Below are 13,848 nucleotides of genomic sequence, written 5' to 3'. Positions count from 1 at the left end.
CCAAGTTTGATTTAAATCCGGTCCCAAACATCTTGGATTAAGGGATGTTCAATGTAAGCTGAGTTTGCTTACACAGTGAAGGTGTTATAAGGAAAGAACATGTTGGGTTGGTGTTTCTCATGAGTCCAAGAAAAGCAGCGGATGTCTTTTCAAAACAAAGTTGGTGTTATTGGTCTTGTTTGTTTTGCTGGCAAATGGTTGTCTCTCATTGTATCCACACACGCTCGTTCCTCAGCAAATGTGTTTTATGTTCTGATCTCTTTTTACAAGGACACCAGTCCTAATGCGTTAGGGCCATCCTAATGGCTCCTTTTACTCTACTCATATTAAAGGCTCTATGTGCAAATGTAGCCTCAGTCTAAGGTCCTGGGGGATAAGACATTCTCTTCTGCATCTAGGAGAATGAAGGGGAATAAGCTAAAGGACACAGTCCAGTTCCAAAACATTCCATTCTTTTTTTTTTTTTTATCACAAGCTCTCAATTCAAAAGCGAGTCCACTAACCACATAAGCCTATTGTGAAACAGACTTAGAACAGACATTGAAGATGACCCTGGAAGGAAGTTGTTGTTCTGGCTCCAGTGACAGCTCTTTGCAGGCATTCTCCTGCATTGCTGCCTCTTCCAGTGGGCTGGGGACAACAGGAAGAAATGACACAGGACACATCATCATTGTGATCCTGTTGAGGTGCACAGAATCCTCTCTGACAGTGAACAGCCCCATCAAAATATCAGTTGATTCCACTTTGCAGACAACCGTTTGACCCACAAACCATCACTCAAGCCGGAGAGATTGAAACAGAGTGTGGAATGCAGCAGACCGCTCCTGACACATGCTCTTCTCTTGCAGTTCGTTTTCTGCCGGGACTGTAAGGAAGCATACCATGAAGGAGACTGTAACTCACTGTTTGAAGCCTCGGGAGCAACTTCTCAGGTAAGACTGATTTCCTTGTCCTGCAAAGCAAGGCCTGGCACTCTGGTAGGCAGCAGCCCCCTTGGAGGTCACAGGAAGTTGGCTCCACCATGAAAGCCCCAGTGCAGACAGCCTTGGAACTGAGCCTCTGGCTTTCCCAGGTTCATCTTCCCCTCACAGGGGTACCACATAGCTTTGCCAGTGGTCACGCGGGTATATCCCTGATCCCTGATAGTTTCTCTTCCTGTGGAGAATGGAATAGAGATAAGGTAGATCCGTGTGATCAGAGGAGACTGGGATAAGACAACTGAACAGCATCTGAACCAGAAAAATCCGTACTGCCCTTATTTTTATTTTATTTTTTAATATTTTTGTTGTAGGTGTGTCCAACCTGTGACGTATAGGTTGGTTGCACAACACAGCTATGAATGCAGCTCAACACTGAATCATAAACTTACTTAGACCATTACAAGGATGTTTTTTTTTTTGTTTTTTGTTTTTTGGGTTTTTTTTGTTTTTTTTTTTTTTTTGCAATTTAGGGGGAGGGATGACTTGATTGAGCAGTTCTCAAAGCATGACAGAGTGTATAAATGACATCTGTCACAATTTCAGAAAGTTGGACACATCTGGCAGACTGACAAAAATGATCTCTGTGTGTACAGACGTTTCCTGTTTATGATAGGGTGACACCATAAGTCACAAATATTATAAAGTCAAAAGTGCTTTGGAAGACTGTTCTACAGAGCACCCTACCTTAGCCACATGGCACACTGTAGGGTCTTGACTGCCAGCTCTGGCGATCACCGGGCCCAAGTAGAAGTTGCTACCACCGCCCATCACCACTTTAGAGGTTGGAACCTTGTAGACATTCAGGGAAAAGGTCAAAGTGCAGAAGCCCAAGTATGGTGCCTACTGAACATTTATGGCTTTTACACTGTCTTGAAGAATCAAAGCTGAAGCATGGTAAGTCAGAGACATCTGTATCCAAGTACTGTAACATGCAAGGAAACAGCTGCACATTTTCACCCATCTCATCAAAAGTGCTAAACTGTGTGTTCATCCCAATTGAGTAAGGATCACACTTCCTGAGCCCTGTTCACTAATGAGCTAGGAAAATGTAAATGTGTTTCCTTTTATTTATTAATATGACCAATCAAACTTTAAAGGAGTTTAGGAACTTCAGTGCAGTTGATGAATTTGCTCATTAGTTTTCTCTCGGTGTAGTTGTTGACAAGGGTTTAAACACCAAATCTGTGCAAATAAATACCCCATTTCATTGATAAGAACCTAGTAAATAGGGAAGTTTCAGCACATTTCAGTTTTGTAGCCAGGAACATTAACATTCTGGATGATCTCAAGTCAGCACAGAGAGAAGTGTATCCCAGTAAGGTATTCTGCAGCTGTGTTTACCCAATATTAGCATAACTAAATAAATATAATTAGTGTCTTTTGGGTCTTCTCATAAGATCTTCTGTTGTTGACCACCAGCATACCAGGAGACTTAGAAGTGAACTCTATTTCCACAGTCAAGGAAGCAACTGCATCTTCTGTTCATTTATTTCAGCTCAGGGACTATCAAGTTCAAGCTCACTGGGTACTGAAAGCAGGAGTAATAATAGCCCTGTGACCCCTGCCTTGTGTAGCAGAGAATGCTGAAGCAAGAGGCCCTGGGAAATGGGAATAACCAAGCAATTTACACCCATCAATAACCCAGACATGAACCAAAGCTTCCAAGCTGTGAGATTCTATTTAAAAGGAGGGACCATCTTATTTACCATTAAGCTGCCCAGGTTCCTGACTGTCTCTGTAATCCCACCCATCCTTCAAGAAGGAACTACCAACCTTGGTGTATAAGATTTTTTTAAGTCATTATAATCTTAATATCTAAGCCATAATAATGGGTGAAAGAGGATTAAAGATGGCCTTAAGTTCACATGATCAGTACCAAGGGAGCGGAACTCATCATGCTATCAGCATATGTTAAATTGAACATTCATATGGGTCAAAAAGCTAGGCTCGCTGGCAAAACATAGATGAGTATGCTTCCCTTCAGAGGACTGAAGGAGAGTCATGGAACAGAGCTAAAGAGAAAACAAAAATTATATCAAAGTACCTGCTAGCCAAAGCCTAGCAAATATATAATTTTGTGTAACACTTTCCTGCAAGTCATGGAAGGTGGTTCTGAGTTCATCAAAAGGAAATACTATATTCTTGACAGTGGCCCTAAAAACTATTGCAGAAGAAAGCATCCTTTGGCAAAGGTACCAGCATCTGTCCAACTCTTTTCCTGTTTTCATTCCGGTACTCCAAGCCCAATGCAAGATCTGTGCATAAGCACTGGGTAGAGGTGTGTTGAGTGCTTGTGGCATCATAGTGAAAAGGTATTATTTTATTCAGCAAATGTATAGTGAGCACCTATAGTAGTTGAGGCGTTGTTCCAGGCCTCATGAATAAAGGGCAAGATCCCTGCTTTTTACAGTGGTTTTGTGAATTCACTAGATACTGAAAGGTTGCACAGTCAACCTAAGAATTTCAGTGAGTCATGGGTAATACATGTCATACTGCTTCTTCAGTCTTGATTCTGGAGCCCTACTGTTAATCCTGAGATTTGCCAAAGAAAAACCAATTCTACCATTTGGGGCCAAATTTGATGCAAACTTTATTAAATATTAAATGCTGACCAAAAGATGGACTTCGGTCAGGACCACTCCCTGGAATTTCCCAGGGACACACAAAACACACATTGTTGGGGTTTTATGGACAAAACTCATAGACCCTCATACTTTCCCATGAGGCTTTCTTATTTTCTAAGAACTACAGGTCCCAGCATTCTAGGGAGTTACCTGGTCTTTTCGTGGGTGGGGCTAATAGGTTCATTTCAGGCACTACACTATCTCTAGAGTTCTCTGTCTCCTGTATCTGGCTCCTGATCACAGAACCACCCTCCTATTCCTCCTATTTGAAAACGAAGCAAACTCCCCAACAACTTAAGAAAAACATGTCTGCTGTGGTGGTTTAAATGAAAACGACCCCCATAGGCTCATATATTTGCATGCTTAGTCCCCAGTTGATGAACTGTTTGAGAAGGATTAGAAGGATTAAGCGGTGTGTCCTTGTTGAAAGCAGTGTGTCATTGGGGTGGGCTTTGGGGTTCCAAAATCCCATGCCAGCTTTTATCTGTCTCTCTGCCTGCTGCCTTAGGATCAGGATATAAAGTCCTCAGCCACTGCCTGCCTACGTCCATGCTCCCTGCCATTATCATACTAGACTAAGCCTCTGAGATATGAGCAAGCCCCAATTAAATGCTTTTCTTTATAAGAGTCGCCTTGGTCATGCTGTCTCTTCACAGCAATAGAACAGAGACTAAAACATCCACTGTTGCTAGAGAATCGAACCTGGGATCTTTGCTGCCACATTTTCTTGAGTCTTGAAATCAATCAGGGACCCAGAGGAAGACCAATCAGATGGAAGGCACCATGGGGTCCGATGATGGGGTGGGTCACAAGAGCCAGCACCAATATCGAGGTCTGTGTCAGCATTGGCAGGAGCCACCACCATCCTTGGACAAAGGAGGAAGGTATTCCATGAACCATGAGCTGGATCCATGGCTGGAGGAGGAAACTTAGGACAGGCCGAATCATGGAGAACTCAATGTTGGGCCTAAAGCAAGGAGAGACCATGATAGAACATCTCAACTTCTCTCTTTCTCACTCTCAGTTCTTGGGTTTCTCACTGGCTATGCAGAACTCAAAGCCATTTGTTAGGGTCCTAAGGACAAAGTCCATGGGAGTCAGCCTTTCAGGAGAGAAGAGGGAAAGCATGAGGGACAGCCAGCACATTCTTCCTCTTATTTTTTAATTAATTAATTAATTAATTAATTAATTAATTAATTAATTGATTCACTTCGCATCCTGATTGTAGCCCCCTCCCTCCTCTTCTCCCACTCCCCTACTCTTCCCTTTTTCCCCATATGCCCTCCCCAATTCCCCTGAAAGGGGAGCTCCCACCCACCCGAGCTCATAAGTCAATAACACATTCTTGATGGGCAACTCATCACACCTCCACAGTTACTCTTGGGTATGAAAACAATGAATCAGACAAGCTATTTCATCAGATTGCCATGGCCAGACCCCGTCAGCAGCCGAATGAAGAGGGGTCTATTTTCAATAGAGCTGGCCTGTCCCTTGCTGCCCGCAGCCCTCAAACAGCAGCTCAGGCAGCAGCTCAGTCACCTGCAGACTTGAGAAGGATGATCCTCTCCACATCAAGGAATCAACACCTATTGGCAGCCCCCCTTGAAACCAATCTCCACACGCATCCATGTCTAAATGCTGCCAGTACCCACAACCCCCTTGTGGGCCTCTTGGAGGTTTTCTCTCAGTTTGGTTCACTTAAAGCATTCTCTCTTGTCGGCCACTTGGAACTCCTCTCGGTGTCTTGCCTTCAGAGCTGATTAGTTTCCGTTTCTTGATAATGCATTCTCCAGAAAAGGGAGCCCATTTCTCCTGGGGCCCAACAAATTTTTGCCATCAGTTAAACTGCCTGACCCAAATGTTAATGTATTTTTTTATTAATGCAATATTAAAAAAAAAAAAGCAAACTCAAAAATTGGTTTTAAAATATTGAACAGGCTTTAAGTTGGAATGGCTGGGGGTTTGGGGAGTCCATGGCAGAAGATCAATCCATCATACGCTAATGAGGGTCCAGCCCCATTTTCTCTTGCCTGACACTTGTTCCCTGGGTGCTCTGGCCCCGTCCACACTCTCCCCTGAAGGTTTCCTAATGACTAAACACTTGCTCTTGCAAACCACAAAAATTGACTCATGCTCCCAGGGGTTCACAGTAGCTGATGGTATGCTCCCTATTAACAGCGGGACAAACTGAGACATCCCAACATTGTCTAAAGCCACAAAGAAAATTGACCTCAGTGGCTATGGCCACTTTGGAAATTATTTCCTCCCCACCCCCATCCCCTTTTTTCTCTCTCTTTGTGGCTTGTAAGTCAATTGTATCCAAAAGGAATGTGTCCGCCCCTGCCTGACGAGCTCCTACTCATCCCTCAAGGCCCAGATCCTTTGTCTCCTCCTCCATGATGCTTTCTGCTCACCCCAATGCCTCCCCTAAACCTCACGAATGCCGCACATTCATCACGTGGAAATGTTCTCCCTGCAGCATCTTTACCTCCAGGTGCCTGGCACCTAGCAAGTCCTCATTGAAGGTTTGCAGAACGACTGCCAGCCCCCTTCATCCCCACTCCTCCCTCCTCTCCAGGATGTTGCAAAAGCACAAGAATAGAACTGGCCACTTCCGAGCTAGTTCTGGCCTCAGTTGTCTCTTCAGTCATGGGAGGAAGGATGACTCCTCTAGTGACCCAGAGCCTTCTGAATCACAGGGATAAAACCAGTATTTGTCCAGGATAAACATAATCACACACAGTTGGGATGTGTGTATTTATAAATGGCTTGAACCTCATCACAACTTTCTGTGATAGGCCTTCATCCAGGGCAAGGCTAGGTGAGGGGTGTAAGGCTGATAACCATCAGGTGACTATTGACCAAGCCTTTGGGAGCTAGACCCATGACCACTTTCTTCCTCCCCAGGGAAGCTTCAGTGTCCCCTCTCAGTTGCTCTGTGGTCACTCTGCACAGAGAGAACAGGGGTGGTGTGTATTGGCTGGTGAAATGCTCCTCCAGGAATGGTAACTACAGATGCTATCAGAGAGCAGGAGTTTGAAACAAAACTGAATCAACCCCAAGACCTCCTACTAAAACAAACACAACAGCAGAAGTCAAAGCGCCAGCCTGCAAGCAGTCCATAGTGGACTGGGACATAGTGACATGTCACAGTCACATGGTGGGAACTGTGGCTCACCCCAGAGAGGGCCAGTCTCTCTAATGGGGCAGCTTCTACACAGCTACAGAGCGTTAGCAACATGTACAGAAACATGGGCCTTTGTTAGTTAGCTTCCTGTCCTTACAACAAAATAAGTAACGTATAACGAGAAAGGGTTACTTGAACTCACAGTTTTCAAAGTTTTGGTCCAGTAGACGATGTGCCCATCCATCTGAGCAGATCTGGAGGATGAGTCGCCTGGATGTCAAAGGTTTCCTTTCCATTTGGTACCCACCGCACAACTGCAGCCCTTCCTCCCCTGGATGCTCCATTATCCTGTCTAGAATGGCGATGCCTTGCACGCTGGTTGATTAGCAAATGGAGCATCAAGAGACCAGATGTCCGCTATAGTTAGAAGTTTGCTGAAATGTGTAGTATGTTCTCAGAAAGAGGTGTCCCCCAACCCCCACAAATGTGCATGCATGTGCTGTGGAAACTAAGAGTTCTGAACCATGAGGCCCAGCTGCCCAGGGGGAGAGCATATGTTCCCAAGTGGGTCATGATAAATGATAGATAGGGTCGTTCCTGCTTGAACTCCTTCATTCTTGAACTAAATTTGCTATTTATTGGAGATGTGGCACCATGTCCCGGATCCCGGCTGCTCCTCTACGGTCTAAGTCCCTCTCAGGGCTGACTGCACATCGTGTTACAGCACAGCTCCATGCTGGAGGCCACTCTGTCACTCTTCTCAGTCCACAGCTTCTGGCCAGAATGGCACACAGCATAGGGCCAAATCTCCCTGTGGCCATTGGCCTGCTGATCATATGACACATCCTTTGTCTCTGGAGGATGTCTTCAGTTCAAGGAACTGTTATGGAGGGTTCTGTCAGGTTTCGGGTGATAGGGATGCCTGAAGCTGTGTTGTCAATAAAAAAACAAACCCATACCCAGAGTAGGAGTAGCTTCCTACCAGGATGGGCTGTCTCCCCCTTCCGGGACACCGTTGGTTGGTATCCTTGAGGGAGGAAGCTCTACTTGGGACTCGGCGCTGGTCTTCGTTGGTGGCCGCTTGGGTAGAGCAGTGACAGCGGCAGCATCACCCTGGGCAGCCAGATGTCTAAGTGGCAGGAACTGGGCAAGTCTCTCGTCTTGCTGCTCTGACTGCTTCAGTAAAGCTCACTGAACAGTGACCAAAGTGGCCAGTGACCAGCTCCCTGGGTCCTGTCTGCTTTGTTTAAGGAAACACTTCGGTGTGCTGTCTTCTGAGCACCGCTGTGAGGCTGGTCGTTCCCGCCTCATGTCCTCTTGCCTAGGTCTGCCCCACTGCCTTCCCTGCAGATCCCCTTGACTTACTTGTCCCCAGTCCTGCATAGCTTCCCTTAACTAACCTACCAAGGGGTCTACCCTGCTTATGAGGCTGCATAGCCTCTCAACTCAGTTCCTTCTCTTTCCACACAAAGTGTGTGCTGAACTTCTCTATCTGTTCACTGCTATAGCAAAACACCACAGACTGAATGGCTTCTAAAGAGTAGGAGGTTTGTTGTTGTTGTTGTTGGTGGTGGTGGTGGTGGTGGTATTTTTTGGCGGGAGGGGGGAGACATGGCTCAGAGGTCAAGAGCACTGGCCGCTTTTTTGTGGGTCCTGAGTTCAATTCCCAGCAACCACATGGTGGTTCACAACCATCTATAATGAGATCTGGTGCCCTCTTCTGGCATGTAGGTGTACATGCAGACAGAACATTGTATACATGATAGATAGATAGATAGATAGATAGATAGATAGATAGATAGATAGATAGATCTTTTTAAAAAAAGAATAAGTTTGTTTCTCAGCTTGAGAGTGTGGAGTCAAAGGTCAAGGAACTTGTCGAGGATCTGCTTGCTAGCTTTCCGACAAGACCTTCCTGTTGCAGCCTCCAAGTAGAAGAAGCAAAGCTGTTTTCTCGGGGCCCCTTTATAAGGATGATCATCCCATTCTTCCTCAGAGCTTCATGGCTTCAAGGTCCCTAGTTTTCAGGAGACTGGAAGGGACACACACATTCAGACCACAGCCAGAGAATTGCCAAAGATAAACCCATCTAGTGGATTTCTCCTCACCCTCTCATTCAGCGCCAAAGAGGCCATTGTGCGGCAACAAAATGCTTCTGATAGCTCTCACTTGCTAAGAAAAGCCAACCATGAAGCCTGGCTCCCTCGTCGCTTATGTGTTACACTTGGAACTGAACTGCAGTGTGGTTGCTGCAGACGGCTCAGGAGAGTGTCACAACTAAGAGATCCCGACACAGTGCTCAGTAGGAACTCAGGACCTCTTAAATGCTAGGCAAACTATTTTCCACTGAGTTCACCCAGGCCCTGGGTTCATGAATGTCACCTAGCCTTGTAGCAAGGGGGCTGGAAGCAAACGTCCCACTGTGAGTCACCCAGTTTACCCAGGAGTGTGGCTTGCCAGAGGCAGTGCTTCATGACTCGGAACAATCCTGGATTTCATGTCAGCCCAGACCTATCTGCCTCCTGGAAACTGAGAAACCCCAGACCTCGGCCTCAAGGCGAGATGAAGCTGTGTCTGTGAGATGACAGAGGCGCACAGCAGCTCATGAATACAGCAGGGAAGGCAGAGCCATGGTGGGTTGAGGGAAAAATCCACAAAGAGGGAAGGAACCAGAACACAGACTGAGGGAAGGGAGCATGAGGGTACATAGTTCAAACTTCACCGGAAGAGGAAACGGAAGAAGCAGTGACACTGTGGACTCTCCCACAGAGGCGTCCGGGGGGCTAGAGCAGTAGATGCACAAGGGCCTCTTGGGGGAAAGAGTATTAGGCCCAAGTCTCCAGGACCCCAGAGACCACCAAGGAGCCGATTCCAATGCAAACTGCAAACTCACAGGCCCACACTCTCACCAACACAGAGGTTGAGAGCAGAGCCCTGACCTCAGGGGGAGGAGGGTTTTTATTGGTTTACAGTGAGGTTGGGAAATTGCAGCTAGGCAGTTTTATGATTGATTGACATTTTGCAAATATCGGGTGTCCTGAGGAAATTGTTTGCCCCGAGGGCCAAGCCAAACCATAATTGTTTTACTCATCCTATTGTAAACACCTGGGTAAATTCCAGATATTCACTGATTAGCCATCGCTAGGGGTGCTGGTTAAATATTACTGGGTTTTCTCCAGACTACTCCTTGGGTAGGGGACCCCATTGTCTTCTTTCTGGAATTGGTGACCTATGGCCTAGTTCCTGGGACTGGTGGCTTTTGGGGTGCAGGTGGAGGGTCAGGCCTAGTTCTTTCCAGAGCTTTCCAGAAGCCAATAACCAAAGTTATTGGTTAAAGGCAAGATTGCCTGTCTCCAAAGGAGTGTCCTTGCTGTGGTCTGTACCCACCCAGCTGTGTTCCCCGAGTCAAGAGACTGTGAGTGACGTTTACTGTTCTCATGATTTGGGAGCGTACTTACTGAATCACCTGTTGCTCTACGTAAAACAGCTTTATTGATGCCACTCCTCCTGAGTCGTCCACTCTGGACACGGCCTAAGTGATGTGCAGACAGAGCAGAATGGTGGTGATAGATCTCCATTAAAGCTAGGGTGTCTGCCGAGATCGTCCCCCATCTCCTCTATGGGAGCTAAATAAATGCTGAGGACACCAGCAGACTCTCAATGGTGCATTTACAAAGCACTTTACAAAGCACTTAGCCTGCGTGAAAAGGTCTGCTCTGGAGCAGAAGCGGCCCTAGGCTGGCCATCAAAGGAAGCAGTTTGATTTCTTTCACTTCCAGGCAAGTCACTCAAATGCTTATAGCTTTTTTTCCTCTCTGCCACATGGGGCCAGTAAGATCTACTGAACTATAAATAATGAAATGAGAAGGTATGTGAAGTAATTTACAAGTCATAGAGTACCGCAAAATGATAAAAAAAAAAAAACTGTGGGGGCTTGGGTTGTTTAAAGCTAGATGCTAAAAATGTCAGAGACTACAGAGAGAAAGTGAAAGATGCGATTGAAGGGCAAACAGAATCACACTGTACCCAGGCAAACCTCTCTCTTTATAAATTACGTAGTCCCAGCTGTTCTATCACAGCAGTAGAAAACAAGTCATAAATAACATATTCTCCTACATTACAATAGAAAGAGCCAATGAAGCAGAATAACTAAGAATAAAGTGATTGATGAAGAAAGATGTTTCATTGGTTTGTTTGTTTTGTTTTTCTGAGTTGGGGTTTCTCTGTGTAGCCCTGGCTATCCCAGAATTCACTTTGTAGACCAGGCTAGCCTCAAGCACACAGAGATCCACCTGCCTCTGCCTCCTGAGGGCTGAGATTTAAAGCTTGCACCACCACCACCCAACTTAAAAAAGAGTTTTCTTTTGGCTCTTTTGGTTCTGGAAGTCGAACCATGCACCATGGTCCACTCGGCTTCTGGTGAGGACCTCAAAACAGCTCAGCTCCAAGCAGGATGTGAAAGGCAAGCAGGCCAACGAAGAGATGAAGGAGAAGGGGCTGCTGCTTTCTAACAACCTGCTCCCTGGGGACTGTCTAGTCTTACAAGAAAGACATGAATCTCTCTTAAAGGTCCCACTTCCCAACACCTACACACTGGCAGCAGATTTACCACCAATCCTGGCCTCACATCTACCCTGGGAGGCAGACCCTTCTGGAACAGACCCAGAATAGATGCATTCATTCATTCATTCATTCATTCATTCATTCATTCATTTTCTTTTCCTCTCTTCTCCCTCTCCTCTCTCTTTTTTCTCTCCTCTTTCCTTTCTCTCCTCTCTCTTCTCTTTCTTCTTTCCCTCCTCTCCCTCTCCTTTTCACTTATCTCTTCTCTCTCCTCTGTCTCGTTTCTCTGCCCCTCTTATTTCTCTCTCCTCTCTCACTTCTCTCTCCTCGCTCCTTTCACTTCTTTCTCCTCTGTCTCCTTTCTCTCCCCTCTTCTTTCCTCTTTCTCTCTCCTCTCTCTCTTCTTTCTCCTTTCCCTTCTCTCTCATCTCTTCTCTCTCTCTCTGTCTCTCCATCTCTCTCTCTCTCTTCCTCTGGCCCCCCCCCCACAATTGCACTTGCAAAGTTGCTCTTCTCTCCTGGCATTTTCATCTTCGGCTGGTTCTTCCACCATACCCCAGACAGAAACCATGGGCAGGAGAGGAGAGGCTTCTCCACAGCAGCTCCGTGGCAGCCTTTGCCAAGCTTCTTACAGTAGCCACAGCCACAAGCAACTGGGAGCCTTAGCAGATGGCGCCCTCTAGTGTTCCAGCTCTTGTGCTACACTTGGGTACAGGAACTCTCAGCCCTAAAAGTGTTACAGTTCATAAGAAAACCTAGCATGTCAGGGTCCCTCACCCTCAAACAGCAGCTTGTGGTACATATTCCCAATGTAAGTATCAGAACTATGACAGTCAGAGTGTTATATAGTCCTTGGACCTGGATATCCAGTTCTGTGGCCCTTGAGGGCTGGCAGCGCTCTGGGACTCTTCTATTGACCAAAGTCTGCAGTTTCTCATCTCTGGCTCTTTGCAGCCCTCTTGCTTCAGCCTTGACAATCTGTCCTCTCTCATCTTCCTTCCCACAGTTTTCTTGTTCCTTCCCAAGCCACTCTCTGGAACTCTGCAGCTGCTGCTGGCTGCTTTGACCACGGTCACTGCTGCCGCTGCCGCTGCCGAGCCTCTGCTGCCCCTTCTTCCCGCTATCTTCTCGAGGTTGCAGCTGCTGAATTCCAGTGCCGCTCCTTTGCTGGCCCTGCCCCCTGCTGTCTGTCTGTCTCTGGGCTCTCAAGGCCGTTACAATTTGTCCCTCTACCTAGTCATTTGGGGAAACGCCCTACCTTGGTCTAAGGCTGCTAGATTGTTAAGAGCCCACCAAGGCTGCCGATAGCAAAAATTCCAAGTGAAGTAGTTTGAAACAGTTGCAGCTGAGGCCTTGCCTTCAGGAGCTGGGTGTGCTTCAGCAGCAGACAGCTGCAGCTGTTGTGTGCCTTTCTCAAGGCCTCTGGGAAGTATTCAGAGGAGTGGTGCTAGGTTAAGGTCTTCCTCCTAATGCAACTGACAGTCCTCTCCTCCAGGCAGCCAGCACATCAGGGAAGAGTCTAAAGCTGTCAGTTAAGAAGGCGAATTGCCTCATCCTCCAACACATTTACGTATTTGCCCAACAAAATAATCACAAGGAATATTTACAGGAAGAACTTTTGCTCTCGGTATTAATAGTGGTTTTTAGCAAGGCTTTCTCTCACCTGGACATCTTGCCCGAATGAAAATTCCAATCCATGTGCCTTGCTGTCTTACCTCAGCTCTAGCCAGAGGTCAGCTCCTTTCCAGATACCCTACTCAAGTCCCCATCCTGAGGAAGGTTTGGGAAAGCCTCCCCTGAAAGCAGGGCTTCCAGAAAGGGGTTTGAAGGGATTTGGACTCTTAATTGGTCTTAGCATCACTAGTGAGGAGACAGACACAGCTCCACACAGCCACTCTCAGCAGCCTGAGGAGTTCCTCAGGACCTTTAGGGGCACCAGCTCAAGCCAAAGCAAGATCTTTCAGCACTAGAAAGACTTCCAAGCGAAGGCAGTTTATTATGAAGCCAACTTAGAGATTTTATTGAAGATATTTTCACATAGGCTTACGCATGAGGGTTAAGAGAAAGGGGGTGCTCAAGTAAAGAAAGTCAGACACGACTGTATAGATGGGAGCTAGGGGGATGAAAGTCAGACCTGAGAGAATGAGTGCAGGCTTTTCAAAGACAGCACAGAAAGCAAGCCCTGCCTAAGTGTGAACACGGACTTCTCAAAGGAGAGTAGCAAGTCACTGTCTGTGCATCAACCCTATGTACCATTTTAGTGGCTCACACCCTGGGTGATACGTCAAAGAGTTACTAAGAAATGCCCCGCAAGTGAAGTAAGTGTGCTGGCTCCAGAGACACCTTGGCTGGGAGCGTGATCTGGTAAGAGGACCAGGAACCGCTGGGCATGCACAAGAGGGTTGGTGCATGTCCCTCTCCGCCGCGGGTTTTCTGGCGAGCGCCCTAGAATATCGTAGGTTTATGGCTAGGAAATGATGGCCTTGGGCTGCAAGCAGTTTTCTGGGATTCTCGCTCCGCCACTGGGAACAGGCTGCAACCAAGCTCCAGGGCG

General features: G+C 46.8%; 1 protein-coding gene across 2 annotated transcripts in view; it reads left to right on the top strand.

Annotated features, from left to right (window-relative positions):
* Prkn (parkin RBR E3 ubiquitin protein ligase) overlaps window positions 1-13,848 on the top strand; it is a 1,244,902-nt gene that overhangs the window by 1,201,208 nt on the left and 29,846 nt on the right. For both annotated transcript variants that reach the window (XM_055615985.1, XM_055615986.1), the window contains exon 10: window positions 849-932. In XM_055615985.1, coding sequence (XP_055471960.1) covers window positions 849-932 — 84 coding nt within the window. The remainder of the gene's footprint in view (window positions 1-848; window positions 933-13,848) is intronic.

Source organism: Psammomys obesus, unplaced genomic scaffold, assembly GCF_907164565.1.
Source record: "Psammomys obesus unplaced genomic scaffold, mPsaObe1.curated_primary_1811, whole genome shotgun sequence".
Lineage (NCBI taxonomy): Eukaryota > Metazoa > Chordata > Mammalia > Rodentia > Muridae > Psammomys > Psammomys obesus.
This window is presented reverse-complemented; position numbering and strand designations above follow the sequence as displayed.